Here is a 21,588-nt window from a genome sequence, read left to right as displayed (position 1 = left end):
AAATGAACATGCATTGGTCTGCATTGTTTTGAATCGTTATCCAGCAGAACCCATCATCAGCATGGACACATGTCCTCTGGAATGGTGGTTGAAGCATGAAGGGACATATGAATCTTTAGTGCATCTGGCATGTAAATATCTTGCGGCGCCAGCTACGACAGTGCCATGTGAGCACCTGTTCTCACTTCCAGGTGACATTGTAAACAAGAAGTGGGCAGCATTATCTTCTGCAAATGTAACCAGACTTGTTTGTCTGTGCATTTGGCTGAACAAGAAGTAGGACTGAGTGGACTTGTAGACTCTAAAGTTTTACATTGTTTTATCTTTGAATGCAGTTTTTTTGTACATAATTCTGCATTTGTAAATTCAGCTTTCATGGTAAAGGGATTGCACTACAGTACTTGTAATGGGGGAATTGAAAAATACTATTTCTTTTATTTTTTTACAGTGCAAATATTTGTAATAAAAAATAAATATAAAGTGAGCACTATACATTTTGTATTCTGTGTTGTAATTGAAATCAATATATTTGAAAATGTAGAAAACATCCAAAAATATTTAAATAAGTGGTATTCTATTATTGTTTAACAGGGCAATTAATTGCGTGATTAATTTTTTTTATTGCTTGACAGCCCTACTAAAAACACATGGCACCAGAGTTCTGTGAGTTAAGCTGTCTGGAGTTTGTTGTTTTAAACCGTGTAAGTGGTATAGCACGAAATTACTTAATATTCAGGTTGATGGAGACAGGACTTGCTTTATCCATCAATAGTCTTATTGATCAGTGGTTTGGTGCCAAGTACAATGAAATGCATGGGTGGAGCAGTTCATTACATGATGTCTGTGTGGGCTATAAACATGTATGTTATGAATTTGACATTTTGTAAGAGTTCCCGAGAGCATGGGATGGTTGTTGCTAGGTGACACATCTGAACAAATAAATAAAAAACAGTTTCTACTAGATCTGGTTCAATTCTTTGTAGCTAATAGTTTATCTGGTTAATTTAGCATTTTCTTCTGCTTGCCAAGTAACCACAAAAAAGGACACAGCTTTCATGGTCTAATTATTCATGATTATTCACTGACTCATTTATACAATAGATTCCTGCCTTATGAAATAAGAAACATGATTATTTGCTGATCAGGATTCATGGCTGGAGATGAATGATTGTTCTCGTAACTCACGCGGTATTTTTGTTGTCCTTTGACTGAATGACTTAGGTGACCAAACCAGCCACTGAAGCTTTGATTTTCTCAGGGAGAGGATGGAATGGGGAAAGAAGGCAGAGCTGTCAGGTGATGAGCAGGTCAATGGAACAGCCTTCCATGTTACTGTTGTTCTGTCCTCATTTACTCTAGAAAGTGTGATATATTTGGTTACATATGTGGGCTCCAGAGTTAAAAATAGATAGTTTCCTTCCTGACTGAGGGATGAAGACAAAGGTAAAGGTTAGGTTTATGGGCTGTCTTATACATTAGCTTGTCAAATTAACACCAAGTAATTGTGTGTGGATGTGCATGGTCCACTTTATAAAACTGTTCTGATTCTTGCCTAGTTCATTTAATTGCCTGAGTGCCAGTGACTTAGGCAGCGGTGTTTAGGAGAAAATTACATATACAACCACACAAACTATCTGTCAAGGGCGTGGATTGAAATTTACTGCTATCATTTTTTGGCCATGCTTTCATTCCCAATCTATTCTCTACCTGTACCTGTGCATTGCTGTTTGCAAATGGTGCTTTCATGTACCCCGGCCCTTCTCGATGTATTACCTGCATTAGTGCCAAGTCTCTATCACTTTTTCCACTTCTGTCACTGACAGTCCCTCAGCCAGTTTTAATTATTGCATATGCTTTTGCGCTCCTGTCTGCAAAGGGTAAAGCCGTGCATCCTGGTCAGTGTCATGGGAATAGCTATATTTAGGATGCCACCTCTCTGGCCTCATGTTTTGGGAACTGCTGTGTCACTGTTCAACAATCCCCTCATCTTTCCATAAATACAGCAATATTTCACGGAGTATCTGTCTCCACCAAGACTTACACTGTTTGCAAACACTTTAGTGAATAAATCAGGGGTCCCCAACGCGGTGCCCGCAGGCGCCATGGCGACTGCTGGGGCGTCTAAGTGCGCCCGCGTACTGGCCGGCGGAAGAGCATCTGCCGAATTTCAGCGGCATTTCGGCGGCGATGCCTCTGGATGACGCTGCTTGTGGGCGGCATTTCGGCGGATGCTTGTCCGCCGCCACGGTCCTCCGTGGCTCGTCGTCTGGCACCCGCCAGACGAAAAAGGTTGGGGATCACTGGAATAAATCATTTGTTATCCAAATACTGGTGCAAAACAGAGCTGAGAAGCAGACTCAATGGCTTTATTTTGATGTGTTAGCCCCAAAGCTGGTTGATTCAAAGCCGGCAACCCATTCTTTTCACAGAAACATCCAAAACACAAGGCTTGGTAGTAATGGGGGACTTTAACTATGCAAACTTCTGTTGGAAAAGTAATACAGCGAAATATAAAATTTCCAGTAAGTTTTGGAATGTGTTGGGGACAACTTTTTGTTTCAGAAAATGGAGGAAGTAACCAAAAGGGCAGCCATTTTACACTTGATTCTGACCAACAGGAGGAATTGGTTGCAAAAATGTGAAGATGGAAGGCAAGTTGGGTGAAAGTAATCATGAAATGAGAGGTTTCATGATTCTAAGGAAAGGAAGGAGTGAGAGCAGACAATGCACATAAAAAAAGCAAACTTTAACTAACTCAGAGAGCTGGCAGGTAAGGTCCCATGGGAAGAAAATCTACAGGATAAAGGAGTTCAGGAGAGCTGGCAGTTTCTCAAGGAAACAATATTAAAGACACAACTCTGTAAGCCAGTGGTCCCCAAAGCGGTGCCCATGGGTGCCATGGCGCCCACCAGGACATCTATGTGAGCCCGCATACTGGCCACTTCTCTTGACGTTGCCACTTCTCGGCGGCATTTCGGCAGATGCTTATCCGCCGGCCATGGTCCTCTGGCGCCCGCCACCCGGAAAAGGTTGGGGACCACTGCTGTAAGCTATCCTGATGTAAAGATGGGAAGAATAGTAAGAGGCCAATATGGCTCCATGAAGAGCTCTTCAATGACCTGAAAATCAAAAAGCGCAAACGTGGACAAATTGTTAAGGATAAGTACAAAAGAATAGTGCAAAGCAGATGGGGTCAAATGAGAAAGGCTAAGATACAAAGCAAGGGACATAAAAGGTAATAAGAAGAGGTTCTGTAAATACATTAAGAGCAAGAGAAAGATAAAAGTGTACATGCTCTACTTCGCTGTGAAGGAGAGAACTGATGATATCAAGAAGGGTGAGGTGTTTAATGCCTATTTTGCTTCATTGTCTTCGCTAAAACAGTTAATGGTGGCCAGATCTCAGCACAATTAATATTAACAGCAAGGTGGAAGGAACACAAGTAGGGAACAAGCTGGTTAAAGAATATTTAGATAAATTGGATGCAGTCAAGTCAGGAGGATGTGATGAAATTTACCCCAGGGTACGTAAGGAACTAGCTGAAGCAATCTCGGAACTGTTAGCAATTGTCATGAAGGACGGGTGAGGTCCCAGAGAACAGGAGAAGGGCAAACCTAGTACCTATCTTTAAAAAGTGGGGAAAGGAGGACCTGGCCAATTATAGGCCAGTCAGCCTAACTTTGATACCTGGGAAGATACTGGGACAATCAATTTGTAAGCACCTGGAGGATAATTGGTTTATAAAGAACAGGAGTACTTGTGGCACCTTAGAGACTAACAAATTTATTAGAGCATAAGCTTTCGTGGACTACAGCCCACTTCTTCGGATGCAGCATGGATTTGTCAAGAATAAATCATGCCAAACTAACTTAATTTCCTTCTTTCACAGGCTTATTGGCCTAGTGGACGGGGATGGGGAGGGGAGGGAAGCTGCAGAAATTATATATCTTGATTTAGTAAGGCTTTTGACATAGTCCCACATGGCATTCTCATAAACAAATTAGGGAAATGTGGTCTAGATTAAATTACTATACAGTGGGTGCACAACCGTTGAAAGACCATTCTCAAAGAGTAATTTTCAATGGTTTGCTGTCCACCTAGGAGGGTTGGGGGGCCCTGCAGGGGTCAGTCTTGGGTCTGTTTCTATTCAATATTTTCATTAATCAATTGGATAATGAAGTGGGAGTATGCTCATAAAATTTGCAGGTGACAACAATTTGGGAGGGATTGCAAGAATTTTGGAGGACAGGATTAAAATTCAAAACCACCTGGACAAATTAGACAATTGGTTTGGAATCAATAAGATGAAATTCAAAAAAGAGAAGTGCAAAGTATAACACTTAGGAAGGAAAACTCAAATTCACACCTACAAAATTGGGAATAACTGGCTAGGCAGTAGTACTGCTGAAAAGGATCTGCGGATTATAGTGGATTACAAATGGAATATGACTCAACAACGCGATGCTGTTGCAAAAAAGACTAATATCGTTCTAGGGTATATTAACAGGAGGATTGTATGTATGACACCGGAGGTAAATGTCCCACTCTACTCAGCACTAGTGAGTCCTCAACTTGAGTGTTGTGTCCCGTTCTGAGCACCACACTTCAGGAAAGATGTGGCTAAATTGGAGAGTCCAGAGGAGAACAACAAAAGGGATAAAAGGTTTACAAAACCTGACCTGCAAGGAAAGGTTAAAACAACTGAGCATGTTTAGTCTTGAAAAAAGAACACTGAGGCGGGACCTGAAAACACTCTTCAAATATGCAAAGAACGGTTATAAAGAGGGTGGTGCTCAATTGTTCTCCATGTCCACTGAAGGTAAAACAAGTAGTAATGGGCTTAATCTGCAGCAAGAGAGATTTCAGTTAAATACTAGGAACATTTTTCTAATGCTAAGGCTAGTTATGCTCTGGAATAGGCTGCAAGGGAGGTTGTGGAATCCCCATCATTGGAGGTTTTGAAGACAGGTTAGACAAACACCTGTCAGGGATGGTCTAGGGCTACTTGGTCCTGCCTCAGTGCAGGGGGCTGGAGTTGATGACCTCTTGAGGTCCCTGCTAGCCCTACATTTCTACGATTCCTTCAAATGTACCTGCTGATTCATTAAATCTCACTCAGCAGATTTCTGACAAGACGTACTCTGGCCGCTCTCATTCCTTCTGATACCTTCAGAGTTCCTTTTTCACCCACAATTTCCCGTTTCAGAACTTTCATCCTCCCCGTTATTTACTGTCCAAGGATCAGTTGGCTGCTCAAGGAGCTCGGTTAGAAGAGGAGGAGGAGGACACTGAGTCATCTCACCAGTTTCCTGTGTTAATGACACAGCAGCTCCATTCCATGTGTGCATTTCTGACTCATTTTTGCTGACCCTTTAGTTACATGTTGTAGCTTAGCACCGCTATGGGGCCGGAGACTGCTGTGGGCTCAGAATGCAGAAGCAGAGCTTATCGCTTGAGCTAACCTGCTGGCAGATTTCCCCCTTGCTGAAGGGTTCAAATCAGCTTCCTCATGAGCAGCAGAGGTCAGGTCTGCATTTCTTCCTTACAGATCTGAAGGGGCCAGTTTTGGCATTTTACAGTTTTAAGGAACTCCGCATTCCCTATCTGCCTGCTCACACTCTGACACTGACAGCCCTGGCGTGCAGATAGTTCCTGTGGAACACTGCAGGTCCTATATACGTTGCTGTAGCCATCAGCTGTTCTGGTCTGTGACTCCTCTCCCACCCTGAATTTTACCATCCCTATTCCTTTCAATCCCCAATCTTCTTCCACCATGAAATCCACTTAGATTAAGGAAGCCATGTATCTCTTGCTTGGGAGCCTTTCCTGGACGGGGATGACGTCTCTGCATACCATAGATTTCTATTCACTAAAACGAATGGATTTCAGTCCGAGCCTCCACATTATCTGCTTAGCTTAATATTTTTTCTCTGGCAGGTGACACACAGCACCAAGTGGAAGGAATTAGCCCCTCCCTGGCCTCTCCGATAAGACTGCCCATTGGCGCCAGTTGAGTGCTGGGGTTTAAGATATGGAAATTTATCTCCTGAGAATTGGGCTGAGGGTCATCAAAATCATTTCATACAGTCCACCAAACAGCTCCTAGATAACTCGGACTCACTGCCCGCCTGAGCTGAATTTGAACTGGCAACCCAGAGGTGAAAGGCTTTGCTATGACACAAAGCGAAAACAGTCTGAATTACCTGTAGTTTAGATTAAGAAAGCAAGAAAGAACAAAAGTCAAGTCTCCATGCCTGAGGGCAGAGCCATCCCTTGGGTAGGGCAAATCAGGGCAACAGCTCCAGGCCCCAAGCTTTGGGGGTCCTGTGCTTCGACATCATGGTCACACGCACCCATCAGAGTGTGTGTGTGTGTGTTGCTGGGGGATCCCAGGGGCCGATCGGGGCTGAGGGATCCCGGGGGACCGGTATCGATCCGTGAGGGGATCCTGGCAGTGGTTCTCCCCACAGCACTGGAGGCAGCGGCGATTGTCCCTGTGTGGGCCCCGTGGTCGGTTGCCCCAGAAACAGTGGGGCTGCAGTGGTGGCTGGATCAAAGGCAGGAGGCGGCACCGGGGAGAACTGGGGGGTGAGTGCGGGGCCAGGGGTGGGAGGGGGGAGTGCAGCCGGGCACGGGCGTCCCATGGGTCGGGACCTCCCAGCCCCATCTCACGGGGGTCAGTGCTTCCCTCCCAGGGTCCCCAGCCCAGCCCACCGGCAGCAGGGTTGTGGGAAGGCCCCGGCTCTGGGAGCCTGTGAGAGGCCCCTTTGTGGCTGGTTATTTCTGTGCTCCGGCCGGCTGGGGAGAGCGGAGCCGTGGCGGGCTCGCTGCCCTCCCCCAGCGCTCCGGCCGGCTGGGGAGAGCCGGGCTCGCCGCCCTCCCCCTGGTGTTCCAGCCGGCCGGGAAGAGCGGGGCCGCCCTCCCTCGGCGCTCTGGCTGGCCAGGGAGAGCGGGGCCACGGCCGGGCTCGCCACCCTCCTCCCAGCGCTCTGGCCGGCAGGGGAGAGCGGGGCCCCGGCTGGGGAGAATGGGGCCACGGCCGGGCTTGGCGCCCTCCTCTGCCGCGCTCCCCACAGGGGGGCAGCGGGAGGCTTTTTTGCCTGAGGCGGCAAAAAAGCCAGAGCCAGCCCTGACGCAGCCCCGGCCCCCAGAGCACTACATGCGCGGCAGTATGGCTCCAGGGAAGTCGGGGGTGGGGCCAGTGGCTTGCTGCATTCAGCCGGGAGCGTGGACCCCGCGGCTTGCCACGCCAGGGAGTGGAGTCATTTGCCCACCCGTGCATTAGGGTGTGCCTGGGCACACCTGGCACACCCCGTGCGCACGCCTATGCCCTGGTGCCATTCTGTCCCGTTTTATTTAACCTTATTTGTTAGAAATATCTCCCCACAGATCAGGCACAGGTGAAGAGCTCTCCTCTGACATTAGTTCAAACCAAACGGAAAAGGGATTTCCTGCTCTAGAGCGCGTGCTGTACTTTTTCTCCTATGATAGACATTGAAGACATGAGGCGCTATGATTTTGCCAACACCACCACCTCTCCTGACAGCGTGCACGCTACAGATTTGCCAGATCCTGCCCTGCTTAGAAACCAGCCCTGCTGTTCCAGTTCCCTGGTTCCCAGCTACGCTGATCGCAAATTGTTTGCTGTGAGGTGCACACCCTGTTCCTCCTCCCCTTCAGCCCTTAACGTAGTGCCCTTAGCTACTGACTCAGAGTCTCCCTGAGCAGCAGCATTGCACTAGGAGTGTTTACAGCTACGCTGGGACTTGCAGCAACCAGGATCTGTTGTCAAAAGCCCTCAAAGCAAATGAGACAAGAAGCCAGACGGAAGCCCACTGAACCTTCCCTCCCTACTGCTTGTAGGAGCTCAGTTCCTGTTTTGGTCAGAGCCACACTCACACGCAGCCACCCCCACACCACCCATGCCCACCCCACACCCTCCCCCCACACACGGTAAAGTAAGAAGGGCTCCTGTCCGAGGGGAAATTCTTCCTGGAATCATATTTGTGCTTCGGCTGCCACACGTGGAGAGTTTCGTTTCCCCTACCTGCATGTTGTCACTAAGTGATTACTGGTCACTGACTTTGTGATGAGAGCTGAAGGAGCTTGAGGGAGGAAAAGATGCTGCATGAACAGCGCTTCCTGGAAGACATGGGCTGCATCCAGCCCAGAACCAGAAAATAGCCTAGCCCAAAGCTTTCATCTTGCACCAGTCAAGTCAATGGGAGTTTTTCTACTGACTTGAAGGGAAGCTAGATCAAGCCCTAAGATCTCAGCAGCCATTTTGGAGCCAGGGATTTGAATCTATCCCCCGTTCCTCCCTTGCCCACCTGAAAGTCAAGGAGATTTGAGTTAAGATTCTTGGTTTTGTCCCATCTCTGGGAAATACAGGCTTGGGAGAGGTGTGGGGGAGGGGAAGCTGGGTAAAGGACAATTTTGCAGCCTGGAAAATGGATGAATTTTTCTGGTCTGCCCCATACTGAGGGAAATGATCCTCCTATCCAGGGGTGAAAGTAACTTAAAGGATTTACTGGTGTAACTTTAGCGCCCTCGTGGCCAAGATGGAGTCTGCACTGCAGGCAGCTCTGGCCAAGAGAAGGCGCACGCAGGAATGCAGCAGGAGAAATCCCTTCCACCCCAGGGGCACCTGTTCCAACCCCCCCAGAGTGAACACACCCACCCACAGGAAAAGTACAATGGATATAACAAGGGAAATATTTATTTACAGAGGGATGAGAGGAGAAAAACAACAAGGGGAAATATAGGGGGAGCAGTAAGACAGGGCTGCATCCAAGCCAAGGCCCCACAGGCCCAGTGATTGCTCGGTGTCTGCCCTTCCAGACTGTGCTATGTGTCTGCACACAGAGGTTAGGAGTCCTGAGTAAAATTCCAGTCCAGTGGTGAGTCTTGGGTGCTCCTGGTCGTCTTCGGCGCCAGTGAACTTTCCCCAGCGAACCCCTCCAGTGCCCTCTTCTGCCGCTCTCTGCAAAGCCACCCAGAGCAACCACCTCCTTGTCCCCAGTGCAGAGTCACAAGCCCCAGTACTCACAGCCCCATGCAGCTGTGGGCAGCAGTGATACTGGGTCCAGCTCCGGCCTGTCCTTCACGGGCAATTCCTCCCTGGCACAGTGCTCCTCCTGGCTCCTGTCCTGGGGTGTCCCCGATCAGCCCTGTCCTTCCCAGGCTTCAGGCAGGTTCTCCCTGCTTCACTTTTCCAGGGCCTGCAGGCTGCCTCCGCCTCTCCTTGGAGCTCCAGCGCTGCCCCCCTGGAGTTTCCCTCCTTTTTTCTTACTCTCCCCCTCCCCCTTAGGAAAAAGATTTAAAGGGCCATGCTCTCTAAACCCCAAAGGAGTTACACTGGTATGCAGGGCAGCTGGGCTCCTGGGCAAGGTGGGGGCATGGCTCTGGGCTCCCGGAAGGGGTGGGAGCGGGGCCAGACTCTCCCAGCCAGCCCTTCAGCACTGCCCGGCCCACACCGCCCAGGGCTCCAGCGGTGATATAAAGGAGCAGCTGCCACCCCCGTCAGCGGCCTGCTGGTATGGTGCTTAAAGTGCTTTAATGTCGGCTGTGTACTGGCAGCCACTTTCTTACCGGTACACCGTACCGGCCTGTACCGGCCCACTTTCACCTCTGCTCCTATCCACAGAGGGCTGGTCCAGAGCACCAGAGCTCTGCTCACAGGATCCTTAAATAGCACAGGGGTTGTCAATGAGGTTCGCATTTTCCCTCACACCGACTCTCCCCGTCACAGGTCCCTGGCCAGCTCTTTGAGGCGAGGTTAATAGCTCATGGCAAATATTAAAGGTGCTAGCAGCTGTATGCCAACCTGTCTCACATTATATTAATCTGCCACCGTGTTGGGATATGTGTCTTCCCCACCCCGAGTGCTTCATCTGACCACATGGAAGCCCTTCTCCAAGCGCTCTGTGGGAATCAGGCTCTGTGGTGTTTGGAGAGAAAAGGAGAGGAGTGGCTCTCTCCATGGCATTCTCACCTCCTTCTCCTCAACCCCAAGAGGCTAAACAGATCCCTCCGGATCACTTGGTAAACTGGGCGCAAGCAAACAATATGTGTTTTAATATGGCTAAATATAAATGTGTCCCTCTAGGAACGAAGAATGCAGGCCATGCTTACAGGATGGGGGAAGTTTGGGGGATTGTGGTGGATAGTCAGCTGAACATGAGCTCCCAGTGCGACACGGTAACGAAAAGAGCTGGGATGTATAAGCGTGTAGGAGTAGAGACATTAATTTACATCTGTATTTGGCACTGGTGTGACCTACTGCAGGAATCCCATATCCAGTTAGGTGCCCACAATTCAGGAAGGATGTCAATAAATTGGAGAGGGTTCAGAGAAAAGCCGAGAACGATTAAAGGATTGGAAAACGTGGTTTATAATGATAGGGTTAATCTAATTAAAGTTTAACAAAGAGAAGATTAAGGGGTGACAATTAGAGTCTAGAAGTATCTACAGGGGGAACAAATATTTGACAATGGGCTCATCAATCTAGCAGAGAAAGGTCTGGCACAATCCAACAGCTGGAAGCTGAAGTTGGACAAATTCACACTGGAAATAAGATGTTCATTTTTAATGGTGACAGTAATTAACCACTGGGACAATTTACCAGGGGTCCTAGTTAGTCTCTATCACTGACAAATTTTAAATCAAGATTGGATGTTTTTTTTTTAAAAGCTCTGCTCTAGGAATTATTTTAAGGAAGTTCACTGGCCTCTGTGATGCAGGAGCTCAGACTAGATGATCACAGTGGTCCCTTCTGGCCTGAGAATCTATGAAACCCTTTGGAGAACCATATTCTACATCAGGCATTAACTTACACTCTGCACTTGCACCCCCTCAGAGAGGAGCTTTGCACAGGTGGATCCTGTGGGGCTGTTGGATGAAATGAGGCGGTGGTTCTCCATCACAACCACCACCACTGTAGATATCACTGATATAACTGGTTTTTTATTGGTAGCATCAGCAGAGAAGCCAAGGAGTGAAAGGCAAATGGAGATTCTCCCCCTGTGAGGTTGTCCTTCTGGGGCAGGGAGGAAGGAGCTGTGCTGGACCTGGTCAGGCGAAGAGCTAAAGAATGTGGGTCTTCAGGGCTGTTAACTCAGAACATTCCGTTGGAGATAGGCGAAAAAAGGGATTTGAGTCCCTTTTCCCTGAGGAAGCCATATGTTAGATGCTGGGACGAGGGTATTCGCTAGTCCTTATGCCCTGTAGTGTAGAAAACTCCCCTGACTGCTATATCTTCCATCCTGACAGCGGTATCCAAGCAAATAGATTGTAGCTATGCATTATTGTGATATCATTTATGTCACAAGTGAAACATGGGTACAGAAGAAGGCTGAAGAGTGGTAGATTGATGTTTACAATTCTCATCATCTTCATCAGCTGCTCCATATTAAGTGGTAGGACAAGATCAGCCACATGGATATTCATAGCCAAAGCACCCTCCACACAGTGTGCCCGCCACAAAAAATGGCGCCCTCCACATGGTGACCTCACACATACAGTGGTCACGTATGAGGACTCCCATGCATGCAAGTGTAGAATTGCATGCCTTACTAAAAATGTCATGGCTCGTCAGTCTCAAAGCAGACATCCATCCTGGTTTCCTGTATATGAGTGGAGATAGACCAAGATAGGAGAAACAATTCTGAGTAGAGCAGGTTGAAAATTTTACATAAGAACATAAGAATGGCCATACTGGGTGTAGCGGGGTGGACACCCGCTCCTGCCCTGAAGGGCTTGAAACCAGCCCTGAAAGAGGGCTGCAGGGGTTAAAAGCAGCCCTGCAGAGGGCTGCAGCTCTAAAAGCTGGGCTGATTGGGGAAGTGGCTGCAGCTGGGCCACGCTAGCTGGCCTGTATAAAAAGGCTGTGAGGCAGAGGCCCAGAACAGTCTCTCTCTCTGTTTGTAGAGGGAGATGGGCCTGGCTACAGGAGCTAGGGGAAAGGCCAAGGGAGCCAGGGAGCTCTGGCCTAGGAAAGCCCCAGGCTGCAGGCCTGGCAAGGCCTAGTAGGTGCAGGGCTTTCCCAGAGGATTCAGGGGGTCTGGGGTAAAGTAATTTCAGGGGCCCCTTCCATTAAAAATAAGTTGCAATACTTTAGAATACTATATTCTCATGGAGGCCCCAGGTCGCAACCCCCTCCTGCACCCCAACCCACAGCCCCCTCCTGCACACTAACTCCCTCCCAGACCCTGCACCCCAACCCCCTGTCCCAGCCCTGAGCCTGCTCCCAACTCCAAACTCCTTGGCCCCATCCCGGAGTCCCCTCCTGTACCCCAAACCCCTCATCCCCAGCCCCACTCCGCATCCCCAGCCGCAGCCCTCACCCCATCCAGAACCCCAACCCCCTGCCCCAGCCTGGAGCTCCCTCCTGAACCCCTCATTTCTGGCCCCACCCCAGAGCCTAGGGGAAGCTTCGAGCATCTGTGCCCCCCATGGGACTGTGTGTGGTCCATGACTGATTTTTTTCTGTGGATCAATGGCCCCCGATAGAAAAAAGGTTCCCCACACCTGCTTTAAAGCTTTTCACTCTAATCTCCAATCTTCCCAGCCCTGGTGAATTCAATCACGTTTGATAACACACAATCATCTCCAATTAACAAGCCACAAATGAAAGGAGATTAAGTCGCTCAAAGAGGAAGAGTACAGGTCTTGGCAATAACTTCCTTAAAGTGGGAGCTCTCGACCGAGAAGCAGAAAGGACCTAGTGTGGTTCTTGGGTCTGCTCTCCAGATACGCTTACATAAATCAAGAACTATATTTTTCAAGTGCCCTCACTGCAAACTCCACCTAGGATCCTTTTCACTGGGAATAAAGACTCTGCTCATGGTACTTAGGTGATGATTATGGAGTGGAGTCAAATCTAACTTACTCTCCAACTGGTTCTGCAAGAGATACAATATGCAAAAAACTTGTTCTTTTAAAGTAAGTCAGCTCAAGAAACACCCAGGGAGCGGCTTACCTGTGTTGGAAGGGCCATTTTACAGTCACTTTTCAGACTCGGAGTCACCAACACTTTAGAAACACTGCATGAGTTTCCAACCTGATGTATAAGACAGAGAAAGCTCAAGTTCATTGCTTAAACATAGAGAGATTCCTGCATGTGCCTGATTCGTCAGGCAAATTGCATCCACAATGCTGTCCCTTGTGCCAGTTACATCCCCTAAAGATTGGTGCCTGCTGTGTTTAACAATACATAATTATACCTAGCTCTTATATAGTGTTTTTAATCAGTATATCTCAAAGCACTTTACAAAGGCGGTCAATATTATTATCCCCATTTTACAAATGGGGAAACTGAGTTACGTGCAGTGAAATGACTTGCCCAATATCACCCAACAGGCCAGGGGCAAAGACAGAAATAGCTTCCAGATCTAGTTTAAAATGATTTGATATACCTCTCCAGGTTAAATCCTTCTCCAATTGGAATCAAAGAGTGTTCTGTTGCATCAGCTGAAAGGGCTCTAATGTCAGTGATGGTGGAACATACAATGCAGGGCCCACAGTTGCTTCCAGTAGAGGCAAGAGTATCGGCTCGCACATAACCTGGGGAAATCTCCCATACTCTTTTGTTTACATTCATACCAGTCTTGTGAAGAATCCTCTTCTGACACATTTCCCATCGCTGAAGGAGCTCACTCCAATATGTCACTGGGCGACCCACTCAACATTTTTCAGAAACATATTTGTCAAATTATGGCTATAAAAAAATCTTTTTTTTTGTTGCAAAAATTAGTTTGTTTTTTAAAGATATTTTGCAAAATGTTTTGCAATTTATTTTAAGTTTTTCATGTACTGGGTTTTCCTTTTTATTCCTCCTCTTTCCTAGTTTCCCAGTCATTTGCAAGCATGAGGGGGAGAGAGAATTAATGATGGGAGAAGGAAAAAAGAAAAGACAACAGTAGACAGTAAAAAAAGGAGAAATGAAAAAAATATTTTAAAAAATTCACTCAAAAAAAGTCAGGAAGTCAATGACAAAAGGTTCTTTTCAAGCCCAATACAACAAAATCAACTTTGAAATAGTTTTTTTTTTTTTTTTAATTTTTCAATCAGCTTCACTCACTGGCTATCAATGGCATCTCCTCACCACTAGTAATATGGGACAAACTAACATGCATAGCAGGACGTACTAATTCTTTGGTGATGTCTCTCTCACAGAGGTGTAGCGTGCTGCACATACAGCTCCACCGGGTCGGTCTGTGAGGATGTGCTGAGTGGGCGTTCAGCCTCACATCACACACCTCTGTAACATCCTGTGATGTTTACAAATTCTCCCCCCCCCCCCCCCCAAAAAAAAAAAAACTGGGGGTGATGTGTGGAAAGCCTGAAGGGTCTCAAAATTAAAGCGTCTCACTAGCTATATTTAAAAGGAGCTAATGATGTTAAAGAACCAGTATTTCTGAAACTGAATGACAGCAGCTTGTGACAGGGTAATCCGTCATCTTACAAGGCTGTGTGGATTTTTATTTGTTGATTTTTTTCCTTAGTGATTCAGGTCATTTGCTTTTCTGGCTTTTCCTGTTTTGTGGAGGATGAGGGTGTGAGCAAAGAGCATGTGGATCACACTTTATTAAGGGTACATTTATAAATCGTGCCCAAAGGGCTAATAAAAGACAGAGATTTGGATCAATTGTTACAGAGTCCAACAGGTTGCTTATGTTATAACCATCTTTATCACATACTTCTCTATGTTTGTAGCATGCTTCTAAACATCGATTAATCTTTTCAACTATTGGTAAATGTACCCATAATATAAAGTGGGAAGAGGATAGGAATGAAGTACGAAAGGGAGCACAAACCTGTTTGGAAAGGCAAAGACAGCCTACTGGCTGAGGTGTGTTATATACAGTATCAGCCTCCACTCTCAATCCATGTATCTGAATCACAGAGTCAGGGGAGGAGGGACTTGAACCCAACTCTCCCACATCAGTACCCTAACCACCGAGCTATAGAATCTCTCTTGCTCCACCCTCGCCCCCCAAATGAATATTTATTTACACAAAGTGGCACAGCTTCACCAGGCGAGACAGAGAAACCCGGCCAATTGGTTTGGGCACTCACCTGCAAAGTGGGAGACATGAATTCAAAACTCTGCCCCACCTGAGACCGAACAAGGCTTTGAATCTGGGATTCCCACGTCCCTGGTGAGTGCCTTAAGCACTGAGCTAGGGAGCCTGGGGGAGGGGTCCTTCACTCTCACTCCAGGAAAGGGTTCATGGTTGAGACTCCTGGGCAGAGATAGACACCTGTCTCTTGCCTGTCAGCCAATGCCTAAGCCTCAGATCAACAGTAGTTAGGTGCCTATCTTCCTTCCACCATCTGGGACTGCGCTCCACCCTTTTCCTCTGTATTTCACTCCTGGCCAGTCCAGGCAGCTCCCCGCTCAGCATGCTGCCTTCTGAGAATCCCAGTAGTGGGTACCTATCTCTCCCCACGCCGTGGGTGCCTCAGTCAGGGCTGAGGATTCCACTAGATAGCAGGGCTCCTATGAGCTAGGCATTGTGATGCCTGAGTCCCTTTGTGGATCTCGCCCTACAGGGCAGGCACTCTCTCTTGCTATATGCTTGCAGCGGGACCTTGGGGCCTACTGGAATACAAGTAGTAAAGCAGTTACACAAGGGCTGTCACCTCCTTTCACTGTGACATGATGTCTCGGCACACACCCTCCAAAGTTACACAGAGGATAAAGTTCATGAGAGTTTTTCAGTTCTCATGACTAAGGCTACGTTTTCGTCACAGGTATTTTTTGTAAAAGTCATGGACAGGTCACGGGCAGTAAACAAAAATTCACAGCCCCTGACCTGTCTATGACTTGTACTAGATACCCCTGACTAAATCATGGTTGCTCTGGGGCAGAGGGCGGTCCAGGGGTGCCATGAGTGCTGGGGGGGGGGGGGGGAGGGTTGGTGGTGTGCAGCCCGGGACCCCCGCTGCTGTGGGGGGGGGGGTTCACAGCCTGGGACCCCCCACTGTTGCTGGGGGGGGGCGTGGCGGCCCGAGACCACTGTTGCTGCTGGCGGGGGGGAGGGAGCGCAGTGGCCCGAGACTGCCCAGCAGCAGTCGGTGCAGCTAGCTGCTGCAGAAGTCCCGGAGGTCCCGGAAAGTCATGGAATCCATGACTTCTGTGACCTCCGTGACACACTCGCAGCCTTGATCATGAGGATATGCCAGTCAAAGGCAAAGGTTCCAATGGATTCTTTTAATGCTGCAGCAACCTGTAGATTGTTTACAACAGAAATGGATGTAGTGAGCTATGACTCTTGACCAGGTCCACTATTACAATTGGGCTAGTCTAGTAGTAGCCAAAAAATCATTCCCCTCTGAGGACTGTTTGATGGTCTATGTGAAAAAGATTGGTAGCATCAGTCCACCCTCATCAGGGAGCGTTTTATTATGCCAAGTGCTAGTCTGGGCTCATTCCAGACCTGGGCAAATATTGAAAAAGTGTTCCATGATAATGTGAACGTTTCAATGATTTTGTTCCATCCATGCTCCCACCTTGTGCTTTTCATGTAGATTTCCAGTCAGCGTATTTACTGAGAGGAACAGCGAATATCTGAGAATATTTGGGGAAAGCAAATACTGAATTTCTAATCACGAGTATTCACACAGGAAACCCGATTCGATAGTTATGTTCTTCCGGAACCAAGCATGGCCCAATCCTTCCATTGGGTCCATCAGTACGGGGTTTGCCATTGCAGGGACAGGCCCCTCATGAGCAATAGGCCCCATCAGAACAGCTCCAGCTTCACCTATTGAATGCTCACCACTGCAAAGGGGTTGCAAATGGGTGATGGAGAGATCTGTGTGAACAATGGACTTTTTGGGTCACTGGGAATTCTGAAAAATGTAAAACAATTTTAATTTTGAGCCTTTAGGTAATGTTATTTTTTAAACAAAATTAAAGGAAATTTCAAAACTAAGGCATTTCAAACAAAATAAATCTAAAGCTTACATTGCAACAGTGTCAAAATGCAACGTTTAATTTTTTTTAACCAAAACAATTCAGTGAAACCAACGTGAATTCACAAAATGTTTCAGTGTTGCCAAATCTGCATTTTTTTTAATAATATTTTTTTTTTTTTTTGTTCCACCCAGCTCTAGCTACGGAACAGAATTATTCCCAGGAATTTCTCAGTATCTTAATTTCAAACAAATAATTTGAGAAAATACAAATGGAGCACACAGTAAAAAGGTGAAGTTATGTCATGGGTTTATGAATTATTTGTACCAATTATGCATTAAGATCTAGTTAATTCTAATCCTGCAAACACAAACAATTAAACATTTAACATGGCTGGAAGTGCTGGGTCATTCTTCTGCTAATGAGCCTTACAGTTTAGAGCTGATTAAATATCTGCAAACAATTCCAATACATTATTCCATGAAAAGCAGCAAAGCTCAGCTCCATAAAACTTAATTCTGGGGGTTAGCCCTGTCAAATTAACACCATGGCTGGGGCACCATCTCCTTCACTCCTTCTAATAGGCAGAATTTACTTGAATGTTGCACATCGTATCTTAAAACCACAAACCACCTTGTCTACAAGGAAGCAGAAAGAAAGTACAGAGGACATTTTGACCTTGTCACTTACGAGAACCACTTACCTAGCAAGAGGAAGTGATCGGAAACTTTACATTGAACAAACAAGTGGGCAACAGAACTACCCACCACTGAGCCAATTCTCATTAACCTGGATGGCAGAAAACCCTGACAACATCCTTTTATGTATGTTGCTCCGCCACTCAAACAACATGACAAAATCACTTATCCAAATCCTTACCTGGCAGATCGCTGCTTAGCTATAAACGCTGATGAGATGCCCGCAGGTTCTATGACTGAGCTGAGCTTGCAGAACAGAAGGCAAACCCTTCCAATGCCAAGGCTTCCCCACATTGTTCTTGTTAAAAACTGCAACCCATCCCTCCCATAGTCTGCACCCCATGTGTTAAAAGGGCAAGTGGACCCTTGGCAAGGGCTTTTTTACAGCTGAAGGCCAACATGGTTTTGAACAGGACACTGGGCACAACAGGAGTATTACATCTATTTCTAAATGGTGATGGGCTGTGAGCTGGAGTGGGAAATGAAGCTCTACACAAGATACAGGTACTAGTAGGAACTTCATTCACCAAGGCCTTCTGCCCCAGGGCCAAAGAGTTGGGTTATTTTTTAATTATTATTGAGCCAAGTTTTCCTGGAACTTTGTGGCTTACGGGCGTGTTTACAAAGGGAAAGTTACCGGCAGAGCTATATAATTATACCAGTATAGTTATGCTCGTAATTTTCCCTGCGTACACGAGCCCTCAAAGTTCCTGTTTTTCAGCCTACTCTGAATGACGGGTGTAATGGTATCCACCTGTGTGTTAAAGTAATTTCTTCTTGCTAGCCAACTGGCAGGGCTACAATATGCTTTTACAGGTATAATTAGGTTGCTGTTTCCTTGTAGGAAGGATGGTGTGTGATTTGAAGGTGCTGCAGGCTCCAGTCAGACAAATCCTGGTTTACAAATGCCACTCAGGTGAACAGGCTGAAAGAAAAGGAATGGATGACTCAGCCATGGCACAATTTTGAGGAAGTTTATGGGCTTCAGTTCCACTAAGCAGCAGAAACTGAGAAGTTGAAATTTTCGAAGAAGTGCAGGGAATTCAGGCCAAGTCTGCAACAGAAACTTTGGTGGGTTAGGAGTGTAATATATATATCTTTTTGATACATTACTGTAAGGGCAGAAGTTTCTAGTGTAGATGCAGTTATGGCACTATAAACGTTCTTTTTATCCTGGCATAGGAACTGGCATAAACTATACTGGCAAAAAGCACGCCCTTGCTGGTATAAGCTGCACTTACAATAGGAGGGTTTGCTGGTGTAGCTATACAGGATCTTTCTAGTGTAGACCTCACCTTAGTCCTTTTAATGGCAAATGTTCCTAAACCCCCAAGCAATGTAACTGTGCTTAGAGGATCAGAATTAGTGCAGGCTGACAAATGGCAAGTATTTTCCATGGAAAGTTAGAAATGAAACAAGAATTTTTCATTAGTCGACCAAAAGTGTTCCATTTTGGTTTGTATTTATTTTTTGTTTCTTTCTTTTTTTTCCATCTTCCTTTTTTTTTTTTTTTTTTTTTTATTAAATATGGAGATATACCTATCCCATAGAACTGGAAGGGACCCTGAAAGGTCATCGAGTCCAGCCCCCTGCCTTCACTAGCAGGACCAAGTACTCATTTTGCCCCAGATCCCTAAGCAGTCCCCTCAAGGATTGAATTCACAACCCTGGGTTTAGCAGGCCAGTGCTCAAACCACTGAGCTATCCTTCCCCCAATACCTCACATCATTCCCCTTTCAGGATCAGGAATTGCTTGGCACGCACCATGTTTTATTGAGTACACAAACTCTGCACTCACATTGCTCTTGAAATAAATCAACATTTAATATTTTACAGTTTTCTTAAAAAGTTCTTTGAACAATATTTTACAAATGATCACAGACAAACTTGCTGATGTCCAACATATATACAGTTCAACCTGAAATGAGTTTCTATCATTTAAAAAAAAGCATTGCAGGCCCAAAATCCTTAATGGGGTTATATATTCCTAGAGTTTTGTGCTTGTTTTTATCACAGAGAAATTCTGCTCTCCAATATTTTTGTGTGGCCCGTGAAAGCATCAGTGTTTACAATGTTAATGGGGCGAGATCTACTTAGCCATGGATGCCAAGATCACAGATTACACTGTTGTGACAGGATAAGGTGCAGTGATCCCCTTCTGGGCTGGTAAAAGGGCGTTTTAGCTGGTGACTGAGCTCACCCTGGTGTTCGGAACTGCCTGCACCCCTGAGAGGCAGCAGAAGCATGCGTGCTTTGGTGTGTTAGTAACAGGGCAGTAAGCCAATCAACGCTAATAAACAGCTTTGCGGTGAAGAGTAGCGAACAAGGCTGTTCCACCTCCCATTGCTTCTGTGGTCAGATTGCACCCACAGCCATTGCATCTTCCTGGCACCTTGCACCTAGAGCCTTTTAACAAGAAAGAAGGGAGTTAACGGTCTCCTGCTGGAGAGAGAGGTTCTCCCAGGGGGCTCAGCAACCTATAACCACTGTGTCCCTAGTGTTTTAGGCTCCAGGGCCTTCTGCAGCAAAGCTGTCTCTCTGTGACCCCCCTCAATACTGTGGCCTCCCCAGTACTTGCCTCCCCCAGAACTGGGAGTGCAATTCCATTGGCACTATACATTCACTTCTCCGGGGCGTTTCTAACCCAGCATTCAGTGCAGGTAAGCTGGCCAAGGGAGCATTAACTGAACAAGGGAGCTTGTGTCTCCCCCAGAATTTGTGCTTTCAGAGACTTAGCAGGACACAGAGGTTGATCACTCTGGTGACCTAGCTTTACAGTAACTGTAACACGGTGCATAGACCAATGTATGCCCAGAAATTGCCTATTGCACTAGATCACTGGTATCCAAGCCATGGTCTGCAAGCCGCATTCAACTCCTCCTTGCCCTAAATGCAGCCCTCATCTTTGTGCTTGTAGGACAAATAAGCCCAAAATAATTCAGAGTAAACTTGTCCCCTGACTCCAAAGAATTTGTAACATTAACAGAGATCTTCAAATTTGCTTTGGGTGAAGCATCATCAGGACATTGTCTGGAGGTTAGTTTGAAACTCTCCAGCTGTTTAAGGAGACTCGTTATCTTTGTGTGTCCCCAAAACCGTCTATCACAGTCTCTCCAGTATCTACACTGGTTGCAAGTTCACTCCAAGTACAGCTGATTAGGAAAGTGGCACTCCTCTCCTTGCCCCACCCCGATAACGGCAGCGCCATCTGGAGATGACAAGGAACCCACTTCCCTCCCAGAGGCCATGAACTGTGACAGCTACCAGAGCTTTGAAGTGACCCCTCCATTTCTCAAGGGCATGCTAAACACATGCCAGGGGTAGCTCATCCATTGTACTAATGCTTCATGTTGCAAGATGGTTGGGTGCAGGAAGCTCTAGTTCCCTGACCCAAGGGAGTGCAATACATTTCCTCTTCCAGGGGCTGCTTTTGCAACTATCAGGATTGGCTGGAGGCATGTCTGGTCTGAGGCGGCATGGGGCCTGGGAGGTTACCCTGGCCTTGCTGGTTCTTCTATGGCAGTGCTCCACTGAAGGTGGCAATGGGCAAGCACAGAAGAGAACAAAACTCAGGCTGGTCTTGGGGGAGGTGATCCAAAGGGGATGTCCTCAGTGTGCAGGGTTCACCATCTCTGGGTTTGTAGCACGCGGAGACCTCGCACCTGCAGATAAAATGAGCAATGGAAATCACAGCTGGGACAGGCTGGGAGTGCAATAAGAATGTATGCCATGGAACTCAAGTTACAGGGACCACATGCACCCTCAGAGAGGGGCCTGATTGGCAGAAGGGCTGAGCACCTGCCCAACCAACCCCTTTAAGGTTGTTCAGACTGGGGACCCAGAAGCAGAGGCATCCAAAATCAACAGGCACTTCTGAAAATGTACACCCTAAAAAAAATACAACACAAAACTTTTGCATTTCCTGAATTTAAGTGTGGAACACTTTTTCTTTTGCATTCTCTGTATCAA

General features: G+C 46.9%; 1 protein-coding gene across 2 annotated transcripts in view; it reads right to left on the bottom strand.

The window, feature by feature from the left end:
* Window positions 1-19,422: 19,422 nt before the first annotated feature.
* The window catches only part of PIK3R5 (phosphoinositide-3-kinase regulatory subunit 5), a 107,987-nt gene continuing 105,821 nt past the window's right edge, over window positions 19,423-21,588 (bottom strand). Inside the window, exons 19-20 of one of the 2 annotated variants that reach the window (XM_054047482.1) lie at window positions 21,115-21,281; window positions 19,423-20,025 (exon numbers count right to left, since the gene is read on the bottom strand). In XM_054047482.1, the coding sequence (XP_053903457.1) occupies window positions 21,134-21,281 (148 nt within the window). In that variant the 3' untranslated portion in view covers window positions 19,423-20,025; window positions 21,115-21,133. Of the gene's footprint in view, window positions 20,026-20,165; window positions 21,282-21,588 lie in introns of those variants that run through there. The other variant, XM_054047481.1, reaches the window with a different exon arrangement.

Source organism: Malaclemys terrapin, chromosome 13, assembly GCF_027887155.1.
Source record: "Malaclemys terrapin pileata isolate rMalTer1 chromosome 13, rMalTer1.hap1, whole genome shotgun sequence".
Classification (NCBI taxonomy): Eukaryota; Metazoa; Chordata; order Testudines; family Emydidae; genus Malaclemys; species Malaclemys terrapin.
Note: the sequence above shows the minus strand (reverse complement) of the source record. Positions and strands in the feature narration are given on the sequence as shown.